The sequence below is a fragment of the Lactuca virosa genome, chromosome 5 (genome assembly GCF_052849685.1).
Source record: "Lactuca virosa cultivar CGN04683 chromosome 5, Lactuca_virosa_CGN04683_v6, whole genome shotgun sequence".
Lineage (NCBI taxonomy): Eukaryota > Viridiplantae > Streptophyta > Magnoliopsida > Asterales > Asteraceae > Lactuca > Lactuca virosa.
In genome coordinates this window covers 17,242,331-17,266,842 of record NC_136430.1, presented here as the reverse complement: position 1 = coordinate 17,266,842, position 24,512 = coordinate 17,242,331, and the positions used below count along the sequence as shown (strand labels likewise).

The 24,512-nt window shown below is 39.0% G+C and overlaps 2 protein-coding genes across 2 annotated transcripts; both read right to left on the bottom strand.

Moving 5' to 3' along the window:
* Positions 1 to 17,689: 17,689 nt before the first annotated feature.
* LOC145111042 (uncharacterized) lies at positions 17,690 to 18,169 on the bottom strand. The gene has a single exon (XM_079047339.1). It carries the CDS (start codon positions 18,167 to 18,169, stop codon positions 17,690 to 17,692), a length of 480 nt encoding a protein of 159 aa, XP_078903465.1.
* Positions 18,170 to 18,259: 90 nt separating this feature from the next.
* On the bottom strand, positions 18,260 to 18,661 carry LOC145111040 (uncharacterized). Its single transcript, XM_079047337.1, has one exon. It carries the CDS (start codon positions 18,659 to 18,661, stop codon positions 18,260 to 18,262), a length of 402 nt encoding a protein of 133 aa, XP_078903463.1.
* Positions 18,662 to 24,512: the final 5,851 nt, after the last annotated feature.

Here is a 24,512-nt window from a genome sequence, read left to right as displayed (position 1 = left end):
AAATAAAAATAAAAATAAAAATAAAAATAAAGTAAAAATAAGAATAAACACAGACAAGAATTTATCTTAGACTTCACTGAATTTTTTTTTTGTGATACTGGGATCAAAGTTGTTAGACAACCTTAATCCACTTGTCGGTACCTTTCATCTTCACATCTTTGTCTGGTCGATCGCCGGTATTGTGGTCCACTTAAACACGAAAAATTGTGACGGATTTAGGACATACTATTAGTTGCAAGACAGGGTGATCCTAAGTTCCTAGATACTATATCTGATCCCAAGTTCCTAGATACTATATCTTAAGGACCATTCAGCTGACGACGACCAAAGATATTGTTGTCCACCTAAATTGAGCAGCGAGATCTACAGACAATCTTTAAGTGTTTAGTTTTAGTTGTATCAGAACATGTTTCCCGCTTCCTGATATGCTCCAGTAATCAAGGACTTCCAGAATACTCCTTACATCGGGTGAGCAGACAATTATTAAGAGAGAAGATAGATTTAGAATGCATATGCTATACACCCAGGTCGGATCTCTTCCAATCTCGCAGAGGGTGAAACATATGACTAACTGAAGTTTTAGAGGGATTGAGAAGTAGGATAGTGCATATACTGTGTACCAGGTCGGATTGTGAGTCACGCAAAGGAGACAGTATATGGCTAACAGATAGAAATAATTGCATAGATAGAAGATGCAGAGAAATAGAGTTGCATATGCTACATTCCAGGTCGGATCTTTCGATCACGCAGAGGAGGCAACATATGACTAACAGATAGAAAGAAAGAATATAACCTTCTACAGACCTAATTTATCGGAATTCACCAGTCGCCCCATCAATACCGGAATTAAGGACAGAATCCGTACATCGAGGAAAAGTTAATCCACGGTTCCAAGTACAAGTTCTTTAATGTGACCAGTAGATTCCCATATATATGTCCCTGCTCAATCTATCCGAGCGTCGTATTGTCAGGCTAAACGGATTTAACTAGGTCAAGATTTGTCAAGTCTAAGAATTTCTTAAGTTCAACTCTGCCTAGTCAAGTCCATTTAGAATCTTTCGTGCCTACCGGCGCATCAAACCAGAGCATAGACCCTTCAACTTTGGGTACGTTACGCAGACTCAGATTACCTGTTATTACTTGATAATATCACTTCCCAGTACTATATCAACAAGCAAAACTGTAAACGACAATATTTTTTATTTTTTATTTTTAAATTTTTTTAATGTTTTTGGATTTTTTAATGTTTTCTGAAAAAAAATAAAACAGAAATAACACTATGTTTGGAATTTATTAATTTTCTAATTTTTTTTGTTTGGTTTTTGTTTATTTCTCCCCCTAAATTTGTGCATGGGAGAGAATGAAATGACTAAAATGCGCAAATTTAATCTAAGCCTAAAAAAATTTAATCCTCAAAACGAATCATTTTCAAAAATCCCACAAGCACATCGAATCGAGCTTTGTTAAAAGGCTTGGTGAACAGATCCGCCACATTATTGGCAGTGGGAACCTGTTCTAGCCGGATGAGCGAGCGCTCATAACAATCTCTGATAAAATCAATTTTGATATCAATGTGCTTGGTTTTGGAATGTTGGATCGGATTCTTAGTGATTTGGATTGCAACCTCATTATCACAGTGAATTGGGGTTTCTAGATAATTCAAACCGTAGTCCAACAACTGATGTTGGATCCATATAACATGAGAACAGCAGGCAGATGCAGCAACGTATTCCGCTTCAGCTGTTGAGGTAGAGACGGTATGCTGTTTCTTGCACTGCCACGATACCAGCCTATCACTAAGGAATTGGCACCCTCCTGATGTTGATTTCGTGTCAAGCTCACAGCCTCCATAATTACTGTCAGCAAAAGCATATAAATCAAATTCAGAATTCTTCGGATACCAAAGACCCAATTTTGGGCTGCCTTTGATATACCGAAAAATTCTTTTGACAGCAATAAGATGTGAAAGTTTAGGATTAGCCTGATAGCGAGCGCATTGACAAACTGCAAACATGATGTCGGGACGACTTGCAGTAAGATACATCAACGATCCGATCATCGATCTATAGTGAGTTCGATCTACGGATTCGCCATCAATATCTGGATTCAGCAGGGGTCTTTCAGCCATTGGTGTCGATGCAGGTTTTGCGTCTTCAAACCCGAACTTCTCAAGAATATCGTCCACATACTTAGCTTGATGTAGCAGGATTCCGTTTGAATTTTGTTTGACCTGAAGCCCCAGAAACATGGTCATTTCACCCAGTGAACTCATCTCAAACCGCTTTTTCATCACGCCTTCGAATTCTTTGCAAAGCTGTGGACTGGTAGACCCGCAGATAATATCGTCAACGTAGATCTGAACTAGTATCTGATCATTACCAACATGCTTGATGAATAAAGTTTGATCAATTGTGCCGCGAGAGTATCCATGCTCGAGCAAGTGCTTTGTTACAGTCGCATACCATGCTCGAGGAGCTTGATGTAACCCATACAATGCCTTGTCCAACTTGTAGACACGATTAGGAAACTTTGAGTTAACAAACCCAGGGGGTTGATCAACATAAATTTCTTCCTTCACCTTGCCATACAAGAAGGTAGTCTTGACATCCATTTGGTAGACCGTGAAGTTCATGTAGGAGGCATACGCGAGAAAGATACGAATGGCTTCCAACCGAGCAACTGGCGCATAAACCTCAGTATAGTCAAGACCCTCAATTTGTCGAAACCCGCGAACCACCAACCTTGCTTTACTTTACACTATTACACCAGAATCATCTTGCTTGTTACGATAGACCCAACGCGTGTCAAGAGACCTTTTGCCCTTTGGTAACTCAACCAATTTCCAAACCCCGAGCTTTTCAAACTGATTTAGTTCTTCATGCATTGCATCTACCCAGTTGGGCTCATTCAAAGCCATTTCAACGTTTTTGGGCTCTATTTGAGATATAAAGCAAGAATAGAGACATGCATTGACATCTCCACTCTGACTTCTGGTTTTAACTCCGTCACCCAGCTGGCCAATGACGTTATCGATCGAATGATCGCGTTGAATTCTTGAAGTTATGTCTTGGCTGATATCATTGAGTGAAACAGGAAGAGTGTGGATGTTGAAACCTCCATCATTTGCTGATTGATCCACATTAGATGAATCTGCCACAAACTCATTTGCAATTTCTTCAGGAAAGAGTAGTTCCATAAAAGTAGAAGTGGTAGCGGAAGCATCTCTAGACATGAACTCTCTTTCAATATGGGTAAGAGGTGTAGCATCAGCATCAGGAGTTCCATCTGGAACTTTAGACTCTGGACTATTAGGTTGATCAGATGACTCCCCCTCAAGAAGAGCAGAGGACTCTCCCTCATGATGAGTAGAAGACTCCCCTTCAACCGTTGGAGGTCTGTAGACAACTTCTTTGTCTTCGTCTTCAGAAACAATCTTCGAACCAGAAGAGGATCCATTTGAGCCATTTGAATACACATTTAAGGATTTGAAAAGCGATGTGTAATCAAATAACCAGTCAGGACCCACTCGAGCGTTTGTTTCATTTTCCTCCAACCAGCGTACGTCATAGGATTCGACAATCTGCTTAGTCTTCTTGTTGTAAACCCTATAAGCGGTGCGCGCAGCATACCCTACAAAGTAACAATCATCGGCTTTGGCATTGAATTTAGGGTTGGATTCCAAGTGAAGAAGGGTACAAGGGCAGCCAAATACACGAAAATGGCTGACTGAAGGCTTGTGTCCATAGAGAATCTCGTACGGTGTCTTCATCTGAGCTTTGTTGATTAGAACACGATTCTGCACATAGCAAGCAGTGTTAATCGCCTTGGCCCAAAAGAAAACAGGTAATTTGGAATAAAAAAGCATCGTCCTTGCAACATCTTTTAAAGTTCTGTTTCTCCTTTCAGCAACACCGTTTTGTTGAGGCGTGTGAGCAGAGCTGTATTGACGCACGATCCCCCTTTCTGCATAAAAATGGTCAAGAACCGCATTCTTGAACTCAGTTCCATTGTCAGTACGAAGCGCCTTCACCTGGTTGTTGGTTTGTTTCTCAATCATCACCACAAACTTCTTTATCATATCAGCAACCCCCGCTTTGTTGGAAAGGAAGAAGACCCACGTGAACCGAGAGAAATCATCGATTACAACAAGACAGTACGAGCTTCTGTTGATGCTCAGGACGTTGACCGGACCAAATAAGTCCATATGCAATAATTGGAGCACCTGACTGATTGAGTTGACTTGCTTGGGCAGGTGTGGTTTCCGATGGTGTTTGCCTTGAGCACAGGAAACACACTTCTCAAATGTAATGAAGTCTCTGACAGGTAAGCCTCGGACCATCTCATTCTTGGCAAGGCGATTCAGGTTTTTCGCGTTAGCATGGCCGAGCCGTCGGTGCCACAACATTGCGTTTTGTTCGGAGACTTTTGAGAATAAGCAAGTGACTTGTTCAGGTAGGTTACTGTTCATGTCAATAATGTAAGCATTCCCATCCCGCTTAGATTTGACGAGAATCCACTCTTCCGGGATGACAATGCCTGGCTTGAGAATCATACATTCTTTATCGGTAAAATGGGTAGAATAGCCTCTGTCGCAGATTTGAGAAACACTCAACAAGCTGTGCTTTAACTCGGGAGCGAAGTTGACATTCTCAAAGCTTAGCACTCCATTTGTAACAGTTCCTCTTTGTGTGATCTTGCCACCATCTCCGCCCGCGAAGGAAACATACCCCCCATTAAAAGATTGAATTTCGCTCAATTGGGAGATGTCTCCTGTCATATGCCGGGAGCAGCCGCTGTCGACGTACCAAGGACGGACGACATTCCTCCGCAATTGTCCCTGCAAAATGAGCGGGATCATTTAGATTTGGGAACCCAGGTCATTACTGTCCTGGGTTTCCTTTTCGCTTTCTCTGATTTATCCTTTAATGTTTTCAAATTAGAATCCTCATTCCTAATCACTTCAGAGGATGGTAATGATGGATTGGAAATTGATTTGGGCATCCAATGATATTTAGGTTTTAAAACATTCTCAGGTGGTTGAGAAATAGGTTTCTTATGAGTTTGCAATGAGCCTCTGGATGTTCTACCAGAAGTGGTTGAAGATCCAAAATTTCCTTTTGACGAAACCGATCTTGGCGGAGCCTTGTTCGGTTTTGGCAAACTATTTGGAGATTTGTTATTAAAAACCTTTTTATTCTTTTGAAAAATAGCCCTTTTTCTGCTTCTATCATCTTCCCAATCATCATTTCGAGAACGAGCTCTTGAGGATTTTCTAATTAAAGACCTTCCTCGAGATTCGTTCTCTCCTCTTGGTGACATATAGTTTATAAAGATCCTATTTTGACAATTCCTAGCTATATGACCACCAACGCCACAATTAAAACAAATCTGTTTATTATTTGAACTTGTACTACATTTCTCAGATTTATTTTCTTGACAGACACTCTTACTCTTCTCAGAAGAACATGCATGAGAGATAGGTTGTGAGATAAGTGAGGGTGTCTCAGATGATGTGACTTGTGGAATTGATGGTTTTTCATGAGAATCACAAGCATCAGAATTACCAAACAGTTCATCAAACATATCAAAGAAATTAAATTCAACAGTAGCAGAAGTAGAAACATCACACAAAACATTATCAGTCTTACATCAGAATCACAAACAGAAACAGAAATATCAGAATTAGGAACAGAAACAGAAATAGAAACTCCAACTCCATGCTTCGCCTGATCTAAGGGTTGATCTACAGAGGAAGGAGAAGCGTCAGTACTTTCAACATTTATAAATCCTCCTGAAACGAAACCAGATGGCTTGCCATAAACCATGAAAGATTCATTGGCAATCTCATCTTTGGATAGGGGTTGATACTGATTTGTATGATTATAAGGAGGAGGTACACTATCATATCCTAAGCCCTTTTGTTGGTTTCGTTTGAACTGCATGCAGTGATCAATCATGTTGGCAACTACCTCGCTTGATCCATCAAATTTTCTAAAATAAAAATTTGCAGTTTCAAATTGTCTTTTCAATGTATCAAGCTCGGTAATTAACTCATCATTTTGTTTTTTAACATAATCATACAGTTCACATTTCTCAGTGTATTCTGCCTGAATTCTTCAAAAATCTTTTATTTTAGTTTCTAACCGGGCCTTAAGAGGCTTTTGTCCTTTCCTAAGTTGGTAGCCCTCATATCTAAGGTCCTCTACTTCTCTACGTAATAACTAAATTTCATCATGAAGAAGTTTAACATATTCATTACATGCATGAGAACAAGACGGTAGATTTACCTCGCTTTTCTTGGGCTCGGAAGAAGTAGACACCATTAGCGCAAGCTGCAGCTCCATCATCTCTGCTTCGGGATCAGCTGCATCATTCTTCAAGGAAGCATCATCAATCTGAGCTAGGTGAGCATGTTCTGGCCCTGACATATTCAAAGCCTGAATCTAGTCCTCCCAGTCAAAAGACTGAGCGACCATAGCAGTTTCACCATTGGCCGCAGCACCTGCACGGTTGTTTCCCACTGCAACCATCGTCCTGTTGTTGTTCGTCCTACGATCAGGCTTTGGACAATCACGAGCAAAATGACCCAGCTCGTGGCAGTTGAAACAGCGCAACATGCCCTTGTTGAAACCCACCTTCTTGTCTACATTCATGCCCCAGTTGCTCTTCCCTGTCTTCTTAGCAAACTGCTTGGCCCTGAAAATAGCCATAGCAATATGCCATGTGATGTCAATCTCTTCCACGTCCTCGGGATGAATCTAATCCAGGTCAGTAAATGATAGCTGAGGTGGAAGCTCTCCAGCTACAAAAGCATTGTAGCAGTTAACCAGCCCAGTAGCTAGAGCCAGCTTTTCATCAGTATCCTTTGTGTTTGAAGAAGATGCTACAACTGGCACATTTAGATGGGGAACAGCTTATGGAGTGACAAATGACTGATTTTGTGAATGAGGGATGGATGATGCAGTAGCAAGAGTCTGAATCTGAGGTTGTTGAGCAGCAAAAGCTTGACCTGAGGAAGACATGATTGATAAGAGAGCATTGTTGGATGAGATTGATGGGTTTTGAGCATTCTAACACTCCTATGGTGTACATGCAACCCTAGAAACCTTGGATCTATGTTTGACTAAGATACATGAAATAATTATTTTTCCAAGGTTCTTATCCTAACTAGCATGGCATGGGGTACTTGAATCAAATAAAACTAGTAGAATTACTTACCTTGTAGTAGTAGTTGATTGCTTGGAGTTTGAGAGCCTAGCACCAATAATGTGGATGCCTCAAATGGAAGTCACAAATCACCACAAACTTGGAAACTTGAGAGAATAGTTACAAACTTCTTGAAATCGGCCCTCTTAGTTTACACACATCAACTAGTGTTATTTCAAGAACCAAAGCCTCCTTTATATAGTGTGGTGGATTAGGGTTACATCCATGTAAACCCTAATGCCCATGTTTTTTCATTTCCATGAGATCCATGGGTTAAAGCTCCATGGAGTATCCATGGAATTTCCATGCAAGCCTAGCCCATTCCAAATAAGCATTAGCCCGCACTATATAAATACAAGAGCCCATATTTAATTAGTCATACTTTTGATCTCTAAATTAATTCTAAATTAATTATACATCAAAACTAATTAAATAATATGATTTTATATTAATATATTAGAACTTATAATATATTAATAAATCATAACTTATACTATTCTCAAAAGATTATCCGTAAATTATTCGGGTGAAGTGCAACCCAAATGGACCATGCCGGGTCGGGTCAAGTACATACCAAGTATAGTTATGGACTTAGACACTATCTCCAACACTCTCCCACTTGGATAAGTCTAATAACTATAGTTGCAAGTATGACTTCAGGAACCGATCAGCAATCGTAGCTCTTAAAACTCTGTTGAACTATGAAGCGCCATTTTAGATAAGTAATCATATAACCCTCTGTTCTAGATATCAGCCGGACAAATACATGGAACATGGTCTTGCTTATTGTCCAGTATTTGTTTCTCGATTTCCGATTTGTTTGACATAGAAATTAACTGAACACATCAATTTAGTTCTGACCGGGCCCGGTACATAGGTCAAAACAAAATCATCGAGGGGCCCAGATATCGCTTCTAATTCTAGAAGGAACAGATAAACTTCGACTCATATGTTTGCTCTACTACTTGTTGAATTACACACAAAAGCACGGTTTATAACATCGAGTTACCAATGCGTTTTCGTGCAATCAATGCATAACCAACTCATAGGCAACAAATCATATCTCTAGGTTTGAAGACTTATATGATATTACCGTCTCACAATCACTCGAGATAAATTCCATGAAGTCATACAAGTGAGCGTGGGTTGAATCCAATACTCAGGAACTTATGAGCACTCATGAGTGCTGTAGCCCCGCTTTGTCTAACATCTTAGACCTCTACAAGCCAACCCATGACAGTCTTGATTCATATCTACTTCCAACATATGAACGACTGTGGAGAGTTTGAATAATATGATATAAACCATAACATAATTATTCTGGAAGTCAAAACATGCAAAAAGAAATAATAGTAAACGATTGACAAGAGATAGCAACACTTTACTCATAAATAACAGCTTTTATTTATCATCAAATGTCAATTACATTTTACAAATTTCAAGATTATCTAACTACTAAAACTAATATCATCCTTCAGCCCTATGCTCCGAGCATGCTGGAGATGCTTATCCCGAGTCAGTCCCTTCGTGAGGGGATCTGCTGGGTTCTCATCCGATGATACCCTCTTTGCCACGAGGATTCCTTCTTCTATTCGATGTCTGATGAAGTGATATTTTTTGTCAATGTGTCTGGATCTCCCATGATCTCTTGGTTCCTTGGCTAAGGCAACCGCACTATTGCTGTCACAGAAAATCTCCATTGGCTCCTTTATAGCTGGTACAACTCCAAGGTCTCCGATGAAGTTCTTTAGCCATATAGCCTCCTTTGCTGCCTCGCTTGCTGCTATATACTCTGATTCACAAGTGGAATCAGCCACTGTCTCCTGCTTGGAACTTTTCCAAGTAATTGGCCCTCTATTTAGAGTAAAGACCCAGCCCGACTGAGAGCGGAAATTATCCCTGTCAGTCTGAAAGCAAGCATCACTGTACCCTACAACTCTCAAGTCCTTACTGCCACCGAGGGTAAGGACCCAGTCCGTAGTCCTCCGTAGGTACTTGAGGATATTCTTTACCGTAGTCCAGTGTGCCTTGCCAGGGTTCCCCTGATATCTGCTAACCATGCTCAAAGCAAAGGCTACATCAGGTCGAGTACACGTCATAGCATACATGATCGATCCTACAGCTGAAGCATAAGGTATTCGACTCATTTATGCTATCTCAGCCTCAGTACTAGGGCTTTGTGTCTTACTCAATCTGGCGTTACTCTGGATGGGTAACTCTCCTTTCTTGGAGTTATGCATGTTGAACCTTTTCAACACTTTGTCCACATAGGTGCTTTGACTAAGTCCAATTAGTCTTTTACTCATGTTTCTCAAAATCCTTATCCCTAGGATATAGGCAGCTTCTCCAAGGTCCTTCATAGCGAAACACTTCCCAAGCCAGGACTTTACTTCCTGCAGGGTTAGGATGTCATTTCCTATGAGTAGTATTTCATCCACATATAGTACCAAAAAGCTGACTATACTCCCACTAGCCTTGATATAGACACAAGATTCATCTTCACTCCTTGAAAAGCCAAATTCTTTGACTTTCTCATCAAAGCAAAGATTCCATCTGCGAGGTGCCTGTTTTAATCCATAAATGGATTTCTCGAGCTTACACACTCTACTGGGGTACTCTGTACTGACAAAACCCTCTGGCTGAACCATGTAAACATCTTCAGCCAACTTTCCATTAAGGAAAGCGGTTTTGACATCCATTTGCCATATTTCATAATCATGAAATGCAGCAATGGCTAACAGAACCCTAATAAACTTAATCTTGACCACTGGTGAAAAGGTCTCATCATAATCAACTCCCGGAGTTTGAGAATAACCCTTTGCAACCAGTCGTGCCTTATAAGTGTGTACATTACCATCCATGTCGGTCTTCTTCTTGAAGATCCATTTGCACCCAACTATCTTACGATCAGGTACATTGTCAACCAAGTTCCAAACTTGATTGTCATACATGGACTGTATCTCGCTATCCATAGCCTCTTTCCATTTAGCAGCCTCAGGGCCTGCCATGGCTTCCGTGTAGCTGTTAGGCTCATCCAGATTTACTAGTGTGTTATCACTGATAAGTGTCTCACCTTCTGCAGTAATATGAAAACCATAATAATGCTCAGGTGCATTCCTAACTCTGGTGGAACGCCTTAGAGGTATAGATTCTTCAGTCGGCTCAACAGGAGTTTCCTCCTCAGGTTGAGGGCTAGGGTTTGAGGTTCCTTCACCACTTGACTCTTGAATTTCCTCAAGGTCAATTTGCCTCCCACTGTCTCCTTGGCTCATGAATTCTCTCTCTCGAAAGAATCCTCTTCTTGCTACAAAGACCACATTATCACTGGGTCTGTAGAAGATGTAACCAAAGGATTTCTGTGGGTAGCCGATGAAAATACACCTTTCGCTTCGGGGTTCGAGCTTATCGTGAGTCTCGCGTCTCACGAAAGCCTTGCAACCCCAAATCTTGATGTGGTCTAGATTGGGAACTTTTCCAGTCCACACCTCGTGAGGTGTTTTGGCAACCTTCTTTGTAGGGACTAGATTAAGGATATGGACGGCAGTCTCTAAGGCATACCCCCAAAATGAGATTGGTAGCGAAGCTCGACTCATCATGGAACGAACCATGTCCAACAAGGTCCGATTACGCCTCTCAGCTACACCATTCAACTGTGGTGTCCTAGGAGGTGTCAATTGTGAGACAATCCCACATTCCTTAAGATAGTCAAGGAACTCAGTACTAATATACTCACCACCACGATCGGATCGAAGCATCTTAATGTTCCTGCCCAACTGATTCTCCACTTCTTGCTTAAACTCTTTGAATTTCTCAAAGGTTTCTGACTTATGCTTGATTAGGTAGACATATCCATATCTACTAAAATCATCAGTAAAAGTCACATAGAACCGATTAGCATCTCTTGTGGCGGTTCTGAAGGGTCCACACACATCCGTGTGTATGAGGTCCAACAAACCTTCACCCCTAGCACAAGTACCAGTAAAAGGTGACTTTGTCATTTTACCAAGCAAACAAGATTCACAACTATCATCTGACTTTAGGTCAAATGACTCCAAGACTCCATCCTTTTGGAGTTGGCCTATGCGTTTCTTGCTTACATGTTCAAGACGACAATGCCATAAAGATGCTTTATCTAAGCTAGTGGAAGAGTCAATACACAATACATTATTTCCTAGATTATCTACAACAGATACAGTTTCATACACACCATCACAAGGTAATGCTTTAAAATAAAGAACATTATTAAAGAAAGCATCAATACTACCATTATTATTATCAAAATAAAAGGTAAAACCTTCTTTATACAATGCATGAAAGGAAATAACATTTCTTGCCATTTCTGGCGAATAATAACATTTATTCAAATCTAATGTAAACCCACTATTTAGCACTAAGGAATAAACTCCTATCTTGGTGACAGGTGAAGCTTTCCTGTTTCCCATGATCAAGTTTATCTTTCCTTGCTCCACATTCTCACTTCTTCTTAGTCCCTGCAAATCACAACATATGTGAATACCACAACCTGTATCAAGGACCCAAGACTTAGAATGAGGTGAGTTAATAGACAATATAGTGTATATACCTGCATGGTTGGGTTTTACTTTCCCATCCTTCAAATCTTACTGGTACTTTGGGCAGTTTCGCTTCCAGTGCGACTTTTCATGGCAATAGAAGCATTCAGCCTCATTAGGGTTAGCAGAAGGAGTGACAAAACCTTTCTTGGTTTTGCTTGAAGAGGAGCCTTCAAGGGTCTTACCCTTGTTACCCTTAGAAGGGTTCTTTCTCTTCTTCCCTTTGCCATGCCCGATTGCCAAGACATTGGCCGCAGTTGGAGTAGGAGTAGGAGTAGTGACAACCGACTTACCCTTTAGACCACTTTCGGCGGTCTTCAAGAGTCATTGAAGTTTGCTGAGGGTGACTTCTTCCTTGTTCATGTGATATGTCATGCGGAATTGATCATAACACGATGGAAAGGAGTGCAAAATGATGTCTATTGCTAACTCCTTAGGGAAGTTCACATTCAGCTTCAGTAAACGGTCCACATACCTTTGCATTTTCTGCATGTGGCCCGTGATGGGTTCACCATCCTTCATTCGGGTTGTTATCATGGAGGAGATTATTTCATATCGCTCTTGACAAGCACTTTGATGGTAGCGGTCCATTAAGTCCTGGTGCATCTCAAAAGGATAATAGTCCTCATAGGACTTTTGGAGCTCGGCTGTCATGGTGACCATCATGATGCATGCCACTATTGTAGCATCTCTTTCATGTACCTCGTATTCAACAAGCTCTTCAGGAGTAGCAGTTGGCTCGGGTACCTTCAGCTCCTTGTCGAGAACATATTCTTTGTTCTCATACCGAGTGACCATCCTGATGTTTCTGATCCAATCTGTAAAGTTGGACCCATCAAAGATGACTCTCCCACAAAGATTCATGAGAGAGAAGGAGCTAGTAGGGTTTGAGCCAGAAGCATTGTTATTGGAAGACATCTGAAAAGAAGAGGGAATAGATTAGATTAGATATAGAGATAGTCCTTAACAAAACACCCAAATGTAATATTAAGGCTAGGACCCAACACAATATTTTATAACTTAGAAGAGGGATGTCGTAATCTAAGCTATAAGATATTTGAAGGTAGGTGAATGACGATTTACTAATTTCCACCATGAAAAACGAAATATTTAATTAGGTTTTAATTGGTTTAGAAACTCCTAGATTCTTTGAGATTCATTGAGCTTTCTTCAATGGCATGTTTCAATCTCCAGTGTGCCCTTCAAGTTTTATGACTGGGATGCCGAGGATCACAAAACAAGGTGTGAAGTAACCATGCAAATTACTTGGTACCCTTAATGTATTACCCCTCAATCGATGTGCCGATTAACCACACACGCTCCATCGATACTATGATAAACATTAAGTCACCCTTTACCTACCTTGTTAAGTTCAAGTTAGTGTGCCGGTTAACCACACACGCTCCACTAACGACTTAAACAAAGTGTAAAGTGTAATTTCATGGATTAGCACCTTATTCACATTTTCCTAAAATAACTAAGATTGGGAATTCAATAAAGTTTAGTTACTTTAGTATTATCATTATACTTTTAATGAGAATTTATAAAACCTTGTCCTACCCGTTCGGCTAACGACCCTCCACCGATCAAGGAAGTGGTGGGTGAGAGTGGACACCCATTAAGTTGCCATTTTATAGGCAACAACCTTATACCCCCCTTATAGACCGGCTTCGTGAATGAGGCGTACTAGCGGTAAGACGACTTGATCTTATACATATATAAATATTATTAAACTTATAATATTATAAAGTATAAGGGTTGAATTTTAACTTTTAAAATTCTAGGGGTTGGAACTAAAGTTTTTAATATGACTTTACATGTTCCAAAACTTGAGGGCAAGTTTTGTAAACTTTCAAAACTTTTCATTTCTCATAACTTATGAGTTAATGGTTATTAAAAATGAAGACTCTTCATTTTTTGTAACCTATGTGTTCTTTTAATGGTTATTTATAAATGTGACTTTTGGTTATCCATAACTTAAGAACTAGTTATGGACTCCATTAAAACACATAAAGATCAAGAATTAATCTAATCAATTATTAGCACATAATTTCTATGATCTTCTAAACTCATATGTTTATGAATGTTCATATCAAAAATTTCAAGAATCGTAAGTACATATACAAAACTTGAAATTTTGATACGAGCTTTTGAACAAAACTTCGATTTTCAATTTTTTTTTTTTTTTTTTTTTTTTTTTTTGCATCAAGTATCAAATAAACAAACCAGGCTCTGATACCACTGATGGGTTTTGAGCATTCCTATGGTGTACATGCAACCCTAGAAACCTTGGATCTATGTTTGACTAAGATACATGCAAATAATTATTTTTCCAAGGTTCTTATCCTAACTAGCATGGTTTGGGGTACTTGAATCAAATAAAACTAGTAGAATTACTTACCTTGTAGTAGTAGTTGATTGCTTGGAGTTTGAGAGCCTAGCACCAATAATGTGGATGCCTCAAATGGAAGTCAAAAATCACCACAAACTTGGAAACTTGAGAGAATAGTCACAAACTTCTTGAAATCGGCCCTCTTAGTTTACACACATCAACTAGTGTTATTTCAAGAACCAAAGCCTCCTTTATATAGTGTGGTGGATTAGGGTTACATCCATGTAAACCCTAATACCCATGTCTTTTCATTTCCATGAGATCCATGGGTTAAAGCTCCATGGAGTATCCATGGACTTTCCATGCAAGCCTAGCCCATTCCAAATAAGCATTAGCCCACACTATATAAATACAAGAGCCCATATTTAATTAGTCATACTTTTGATCTCTAAATTAATTCTAAATTAATTATAGATCAAAACTAATTAATTAATATGATTTTATATTAATATATAAGAACTTATAATATATTAATAAATCATAACTTATACTATTCTCAAAAGATTATCCGTAAATTGTTCGGGTGAAGTGCAACCCAAATGGAACATGCCCGGTCGGGTCAAGTACATACCAAATATAGTTATGGACTTAGACACTATCTCCAATAGAGATTCCAAGATTTGCAGTAGAGTACGAGTTCACATGGTTTATCTCTCTCTGCTTGTCATCAATATCACAAGCTTTGATGATCGCCATGATTTCAGCAAGAGTGAGGCGATTTAAATCCTTGGTCTTCTTGATTACAGCAACATTTATGTCCCATGATCTAGGAAGAGCATTCAGAAGTTTCTTGTTAATCTCTGACTTGGTCAGAAAAATCCCAGATATGCTCATGTCAGTGGTGAGAGTTGTGAACCGTTGCAGCTGAGCCTCAAGAGTCTCTCCTGGAATGTAGTTGAACATATTGAACTTTTGTCTCAACATGTCCTGGCGACTCGCTTTCATATCTTCATTGCCCTCATATACCTCAATTAGGGCTTCCCACAAATCCTTAGCTGAAGTGTATTCTCTAAAACCTTGAGCAATATCAGGAGATAATGCCATGGTTAAAGTGGCTAAAGCCCTTTCCTGCTCTTCAACTTTCTCAAACTCCTCATCAGTGTAGTTCTCAACGGCCTTGTCAATTACCAGTCCTCCAACTGTAACAGTGATTCTGACAGGTCCTCTAAGAATGCTTCTCCAGACTTTGAAATCCTTCATTTTAATATATTTTTCAATTCTATATTTCCATTATGGGAAACCATCTACAGACATTAATCTTGGAATACGCGTAGTGGTGCCCATGACTGTGTCAAGTTCGTGAAAATGATTTTGACTTTGAGATTCCATTTGAAATTGAAGCAAATTAAAGTCACAAAGTGTTTACAGTTGATGATGTTTACGACCGTAAACTGAGTTTACGGTTGAAGGGTTTACGACCGTAAACTTGGTTTACGGTTAGGACGATTACGACCGTAAACTGTGTTTACGGTTGAGCAGTTTATGGTTTATGTGATTACGGTTTATGTGTTTACGGTTAATGAAACTTGATTTACGGTTTTTGAAGATTCAAAGTTTACGGTTCTTCAAGATCTAGATTTTACAACCGTAAATAGGGTTTACAGTTGGCAGCAAACTCCCAGAAAGCCTTCAGAAACACGTTTTTGCAGAAGATTCAATTCCCTTAATCACGAAAACACTAAAACCAGGCTCGAACAATAAGAATATCGGATTAAACAACCCAAAAAAAATCGATTGAATGAAGCTTTAACACCGGTTTCTGCTCTGATACCAATTGTAAGGTCCTAATAAGGATCTTTACCAGTAGTCAAGCAACAAACAATCACGAATAGAAGAATGAGATGAAAAGAAATTGAGCTTGCACACGTTTATGCAATGGCATCAACAACCGCACAAAGACCTACACCTCCACTATTTATACAGAATTGGACCGCAAACGGGGTTTACGACCGTAAACAGGGTTTACGGTCGTAAACATGTTTACGGCCGTAAACTCTGTTTACGGTCGTAAACACACTTACTGATCTAAAACATATAAACAACTCAATAACTGTGTTACAGACTCTTACGGAACAAAATACAATGAAAGCCTAGACCAAACCATTTACTGGACCCTTCACTAAGAACTCTTTGGTCAGTAAAGGACAAGTACCGAAACCCGCAGCTAAAAGACGCTCCCAACCAATATTGGCAAAAAGAGCATGAAAACCATCATAAATATGGAGTTCCCATATTAATGTGCGTCTGGGGGACCAGGCCTGCTGTAAAATATCTCGTTCAAGAAGCCGCTGATAACAGTCAAAAGCAGCCTGAGAGCCTAAATCTACGATCACATTATCCGCCTGGACAATGTATGACTGGTCCGAAGTGTCAACATTTCGGCGCGAACGGGTAGGTCTAGGAGGCATTTTCAGGTCAATAGTTGGGACAGATCAGACACAGATATATACAACAGGAACAAAAGAGCTCAGTTTCAGAACAAATATACCAGGAACAGATATATAACAGGAAAAAAAGAGCTCAGTTTCAGAACGAATATACCTGACTTCGCGCTGAGCAACAATATATTTTTCGCGTTTGAAAATTTTTTGAGTTTTGAAATTCCATCTGGACAAGCCTCTTCTGAACTGTGTCCGAAGCCAAGGTTTCAAGTTTTCAGGACCTGCGGAGTTCTAACGGAGCGTAGATCTGAAAAAGAAACTCACAAAAATTGAAATTTCAAAATGAAGAAAATGAGATTTTTGGAGAATTTCAACCTTGGAATGGTGATTTTGGTACTGTAGAGATGTAGTAGAAGTGAAATAAAAGAGATTGATACCTTGTTTTCTTGATTTGGATGAAAAATGAGGATTTATTCTACTTTTAGTGAAAAAACGGAAGAAAATGGAACTAGAGAGAGAATTCCGAGTTGTGTGGTGTTACAAATTAAGGCTTGCGACCCATATTTATAGTCAAAACGAAACCTGCGATCGCATGAGGACAACTTGCGATCGCATGTTCTTATTTTTTTCGAAAACCGATGTTTTAAGCGTTGAAGAACATCCAGGTGCATAAAATTAGAAACATGTGATCGCATGTTCTTAGGTTGCGATCGCAAGTATTTAAAAAATGACATTTTTTGTGGTGACAGGCTTCGAGGGTGTAACATTGTTCAAAACCAAAACATGGGATCGCATGGACTATACCTGCGATTACATAAACTGAAGTTTCGTTAAAAATTGGCTAAAAAATCCTTGATGACCTCCTGTGATAAAAAAAATCAAAAGTTGCGATCGCAAGTACTGGACCTGCGATCGCATGTCCCACAAAAGTTGTTTTTTTTTCAAACTTTGCAAATTCTCTCTGTTCCTTTTTGTACGAAAAACACGATTCATTTAAAAAGAAACGACCTAAGTAACTAAAAACACACAAAAATTGAAAAGAAGTTGCAAAAACAAAAATCAAAAGCAAACGACCGGGTTGTCTCCCGGTAAGCTGCCCGTTTTTACTGTCGTTGGCTCGACGTTGTTACTAGATTTCCTCAATTGCGGTAAGTCGAGACATCGACTACCTCCACTTCCTCATTTGTAACTTGAAACTCTTCGTAAAAAGGTTTGAGTCGATGATCATTAACTTTAAAAATCTTTCCTGTTTGTTCACTCTTGATTTCTATGGCACCATGATCAAACACGTTAGTAACAACAAAAGGTCCCACCCAGCGAGACCTTAATTTACCGGAAATAAGTTTGAAAAGAGAGTGATGTAAGAGTACCTTTTGACCAGTAGTGAATACCTTTCGCGAGATCATCTTTTCGTGAAAATCTCTCGTCTTCTCCTTATAGATTGCTTCGTTCTCGTAAGCATCGTTCCAGATTTCCTCTAACGCATGGATATCCAATTTCCTCTTCTTTCCAGCTTCATCCATGCTCAAATTCAAATTCTTGATAGCCCAATATGCTCGAGGCTCCAATTCAACCGGTAATCGACAAGGTTTACCAAAAACAATTCGATATTGTGACATACCGATAGAAGTCTTGTATGCTGTCCGGTTAGCCCATAATGCATCATCCAATCGAATTCTCCAATCTTTATTGACCGGATTAATGGTTTTCTATATAATGCCCTTGATCTGTCTGTTTGAAGCTTCTACTTTCCCATTGGTTTGCGGGTGATATGCTGTGGATACCCGATGTGTGACACCATATTTATTAAGAACTGCTTCGAGGGTGCAGATGCAGAAATGCGTACCACGATCACTAATAATGGCTTTTGGTGTCCCAAACCTAGCGAATATATTTGTCTTGACAAAATCAACTACAACCTTGGCATCGTATGTTCGTGTAGCTTTTGGCTTGACCCATTTAGATACATAATCCATAGCAAATAGAATATACACAAACCCGAATGATGGTGGAAACGGGCCCATGAAATCTATACCCCAAACGTCAAAGATTTCACATACTAAGATTGGAGTAAGTGGCATCTGATTCCGAGATGTTAAAGACCCAGTCATCTGGCACCTGTCACAAGTTTTGCAAAAGAGAAAAGAGTCGCGAACAATATGAGGCCAATAAAGACCGTTGTCTAAAACCTTGCGTGCGGTTTGTTGTGGACCATAATGCCCTCCATAAGCTTCTGAATGGCAGAAATTCAGAATTGACTTGACTTCATCTTGGGGCACACATATTCTAATAACCTGATTAGCACAGTGTTTCCAAAAATATGGCTCGTCCCAAACATATCTTTTCGCCTCCTTCTTTATTTTATCATTTTGGGCTCGGGTGAGATCTGAAGGAAGTTCTCTGGAGACCAAGTAGTTCACTATATCAGCAAACGATGGAGGTTCTGAACAATGAACAAATGCTCATCAGGGAAGGTTTCACGAATCGGTGTCGGGTCTTCAGGAGGGGCGCGTCGGCTCAGATGATCAGCTACTAGATTTTCTTTACCGCTTTTGTCCCTGATCTCAATATCAAATTCCTATAGCAGCAAAATCCATCTGATCAGCCTTGGCTTTGAGTCTTTTTTTTGGCAAGAAGGTACCGAATGGCTGCGTGATCATAAAATATTATAACTTTCATCCCCAACAAATATTGTCGGAATTTTTCCAATGCAAAAACAATTGACAACAACTATTTTTCTGTAGTGGAATAATTTGCTTGGGCGCTGTCCAATGTTTTTGATGCATAATATATAACGTGAGGAACCCGATCTTTTCTCTATCCTGAAACAGCTCCAACAGCGGTGTTACTTGCATCATATATTATCTCGAATAGTAAACTCCAATTTGGTGGCTGAATAATGGGGGTAGAAGTAAGAATATTTTTCAGCACATCAAAAGCCTTCTTGCAATCTTCATTGAAGTCAAATTCAGCATCTTTTTGCAGTAGGTGTGTAACAACCAGTTATTTTGGGTCAATAAAAATCAAAGAAAGTCAAATAAATTCAATTATGCCAACAAAAGTCAATAGTTAAAAATTAAATCAAATAAATAAGTCTTAATGCATGAAATTTTCATTCTTGCTTTTGAGGATTTCAGTTTTAGGAATCAAAAGTCAAAACCTTACATGCATTGACTGAGAACTCTCTTGGCCGAAAACATGAGAGGCCGAAATCTCAAACCTTAGACCGAAAAAACTCAAGACCGAAATCCCTCCCATGACCGAGAACCCACTCTAGACCGAAGACCCTAATTCTCGGTTGAAGCTTGGATCGAAATAACCTATGATTTCGATGAGGATAAGCTGAAATCTCAATTTGGAAACGGTGGCAGACTATCCAATATGATAAAATACACTTACCAATGCACATGTCACCTCACCTTTACCCCATTTCTATATATAGGACCGAAAACCCCTTCTCAATTCTTATATTTACTTTCAAAGTTCCGTCATTTGCTCTCAAAGTTCATAAGAATAGACATCAAATCTTCAAACTTTCTCAAGAACACCTTCATGTCTTCAAGAACAAGCCCCAGAAACATCAAGCATCCTCAAGAACCCCATCAAACATTTTCCAGGAAACTATTACTTCAAGAATTATTTCTTAAAAATATATTGTAAGTCTTCCTAAATAACCTAGTGTTTTTATAACCACTTTCATATTAAGTTCAACTAATTTGTACATGATATCATGCGTTAAAGATTATTAGGATACGACAACTTTCAAGTGTTCTAACTCGAAGAACATTCCTATCACTTTGTTATCCAACCAAGAACACAGTCAAGGTGAGTTCATACCCCTACGTTTTCCACGATTTTTCTATATGTTAGGGGGGGGGGGGGGGATACAAGTAAAACACAAGAAAACTTGTGTTAAAATACGAACCGGTTTACGTATAGTGTAATGAAATCCCCTTTTTTTGTAATTGTATGTATTACCCTTTCATAGTGTTTACATAGTGTGAAAATAATTATTCTTTTAAATAATTATTTCTATGTCCCCAACAGTGTAAAAATAGTGTGAATGTTCCATAAACTATACCTATTATAGTTTATTTAATTGTTTCGTTGAAATAGTAAATCCTATGTATGCTATATATATATATATATATATATATATATATATATATATATATATATATATATATATATATATATATATATATATATATATATATATATATATATATATATTTATATTTATATAAATTTGATTACAATAAAACTTTAACCCTTTTGTAACATATGGAGAAAAAGGGGTATAATTATATAAATATACATATATAATTATTTCATTTCATTTTATTATCATGGTAAATTGATAATAGTATACAAAGGATTCACTATTTCAACGAAACAATTAAATAAACTATAATAGGTATAGTGTATGGAACATTCACACTATTTTTACACTGTTGGGGACACAGAAATAATTATTTAAAAGAATAATTATTTTCACACTATGTAAACACTATGAAAGGGTAATACATACAATTACAAAAAAAGGGGATTTCATTACACTATACGTAAACCGGTAAATACAAGGTTGTGAGACACTATCTTCAAGTACTTTCCAGAGTACACGCTAAAGTCCTGTATTATAACCAGAGTCTCTTGTAGGGAGAGCGTGACACTTGTGTATAGATCTATACGTGACTGACAATCCCGCACCTAAAATGTTAGCTACAGTTAGACCAGCAAGTCTGGGGTGACAAATATCGCACCATTCCGATGCCTGAAGAACGTCGTACAGGCAACTAGTCGCTAGTATGGTTATAATAACTCACATGGGGTATTAAATAATACATTTCGTTTACGGGGCTAGCTTACATTCAACCAGTTTTATTAAATATTAAAACTACACTACACTATTTTACAGTACAACTTGTAGTTCTAGTTACATACATTCAAAGGGTTTTACACAGATACAACTAAAATACACTATAATTCAGTATAGTATAAGTTACATTTCGAGAAACATACTTTCAAATAGTTTTATAGTTATTAAAACTACTTTCAAGTGCAATAATATTCATACCTTTTCGGTCTTAGGGTATCTAAGACTACAATTCATTTTACAAGAAAATATTGGATTTTCTGGCATCACACTCATCCATTTTGCAAGGAAAAAGGACAGATTTCTCATACAAACGCTTATGAACTCACCAAATTAATTGTTGACATTTTTTCAAAACTACTTCTCTTCTCAGGGAATCACTAAGACATGTAACAACAAGTTTTTGAAGATGAGACGCTAAGACGCCGGTCAACTCTTATATCATCATATTGTAATTGATTTTTTTGAAAGATGTAACACTTACAAACCACGTAACTTTATCAATTATAATTATGATGGTTGTGTTTGCTTTGATCTCTATTATTCAATTGTTATGATACTATACATGACGTCATCCGCCCCAGACGTTTCCACCATTTTACCGGTTTGGGGGGTGTGACAGATTGGTATCAGAGCATTGTTTATAGTGAACTAAGTATATCAAACCATATAAGATATATAACTATAAATACAATGTGACTAAAACGATCTGACTAAAAGTATACTTTTAAAATATAAGTATTTTATAAAAAGTATACATACACACATACATACATACTAGAAACAACATCACAATAAGAATCATATAAAAGTATTTAGGTAAGTTGGATGCCGCGGTTAAGCCTAGATAGCGATGTAATCATATCTGGGATAAATATAGTCTGATCAACTATATTTATGTGAGATATGACTAACATATGTTTGGGAATGATCGTGGTGAAGAACGAGTCTAAAACTTACCAGCACTATATACCAAGAAACTCTAGAACATAACATAGAGTTAAAATACTATAGGAGTATTTTATGACACTATAGAACTATAAAACTAGACTTTTCATGAGTCTTTATACCATTATTCATATACAGTCAACATAGACAGGCCTATAGTTAAAATGTTCTAATTGAAAAACATCTTTAAACCTTATGGCAGAAAGATGCCACCACGTAAATCCATCAGGCGTGTCAACAACACAACACCAACTCCACCACCACCACCATCACCACCACCTCAGCAGATGGACACTGCTTTGTTCCAAGCTACTGTAACAGCCGCTGTGGAAACCGCCATGGCGCATATCAACACGAATGGTGCCAGTGGGTTAGGAGGCGGTACCAATAATGCTAGCCAGGGAGATAGTCAGGGACACCCGAGGGAATGTTCCTACAAAGGCTTTAGAAATTGCAAACCAAAGTCTTTCGATGGCACCAGAGGTGTCATTGATTTAACAAGGTGATTTGAGAAAACAGATTCGGTGTTTGAAATTTGCGCATGCCCAAAAACTAGCAAAGTTAAATTCACAGCCTACACATTCATGGATAGAGCCATCTCCTGGTGGAACGATTATGTGAAATCACTGACTCTCCCAGTGGCCAATGCCATAAGCTGGGAGGACTTGAAAGTTCAGATGCTAGCAGAATACTACACGATGGGTGAAGTACAAAATCTAGAGCAAGAGCTCTAGAACCTTACCATGAAAGACTCCGACATTGCATCCTACATTGCCAGATTTAGCGACCTAGCAGTACTATGTCCCGAGATGGTCACCCCGGAAAGTAAAAAGGTGGAGCGATGCATCTGGGGACTATTCCCCAAATTCAACGAAATGTGATATCTGCAAACCCATCCACTTTTGGTAGTGCCAAACGCCTGTCACAAACACTTGTGGATCACGGAATCCGCCAAGGCTTTATGACGACCACCCCAGAACAAGAAAAAGGAGGAGACAAAAAAGAAATTTTAGAACAAGAGGAAGGGCCAGTGGACACAAGAGCCCGCAAAGAAGCAACAAACTGTGGCAGTTCAGGCTGCTACTGTTCCTGTCGCTCCAGCACCCGCTAAACAATATGCTGAAACCCTCCCAAAATGCAATAAATGAAACTTCCATCACCACTGTGCCTGTCGAGAGTTGCACTGAAATAATTGCAACAAGAAGGGGCACACCGCCCACTTCTGTAAGGTACCGGCACAACAAACCACTCAAGCCGCTAATGTCGGGGTGAGCCAGGTTTGCTACGGTTGCGGTGAAACGGGACATTTCAAGAGAGATTATCCAAAGGCAAGGAATGCTGGAGGTATGGGAAGAGTTTTAACAATGGGGCATGAGGAGGCCGTGAATGATCCTACCGTGGTTACCGGTATGTTCCTCCTCAATAACTCATATGCATGCATACTTTTCTATAGTGGTGCGGAGAAAAGTTTCGTGAGCCACAAGTTTAAACACCTACTTAAACAAAATCCCTAATCACTAAAAAGACACATTTACAGTAGAAATGGAAAATGGTAAGACAGAGAGCACTAACGATATGTACATAGGATGTACCCTCACTCTAAACAACTACTCCTTCCAAATCGACCTAATGTCGGTCACAATAAAAAGTTTCGACGTCATCATTGTCATGGATTGGTTAAGTCCTCACCATTCTGATATCATGTGTTACGAAAAAAGCCATTCGCCTAAATCTGCCAAGTAGTAAAACCCTCGTCATTTATGGTGACAAAGCCGACATGAATCTTCAAATCATTTCTTGCGTCAAGGCTCAAAAGTATCTTCGCAAATAATACTACGCCTACTTAGCTTACGTGGTGGATAAGAAACAAGAAGTGAAAGACATCAAGGATATTCCCGAAGTCTTTAACTTCCCCGACGTATTTCCAAAGATCTTCCAGGAGTACCTCCCGAACGCCAAGTCGAGTTCAAAATCAACTTGATTCCTGGAGCCACCCCCGTAGCCAAATCCTCGTACCGTTTAGCACCGGCAGAAATGCAGGAATTCTCCAGCCAACTAAACGAATTTCTAAGCAAAGGATTCATCAAACCAAGCTTCTCACCTTGGGGAGCACCGGTCTTATTCGTGAAGAAGAAAGA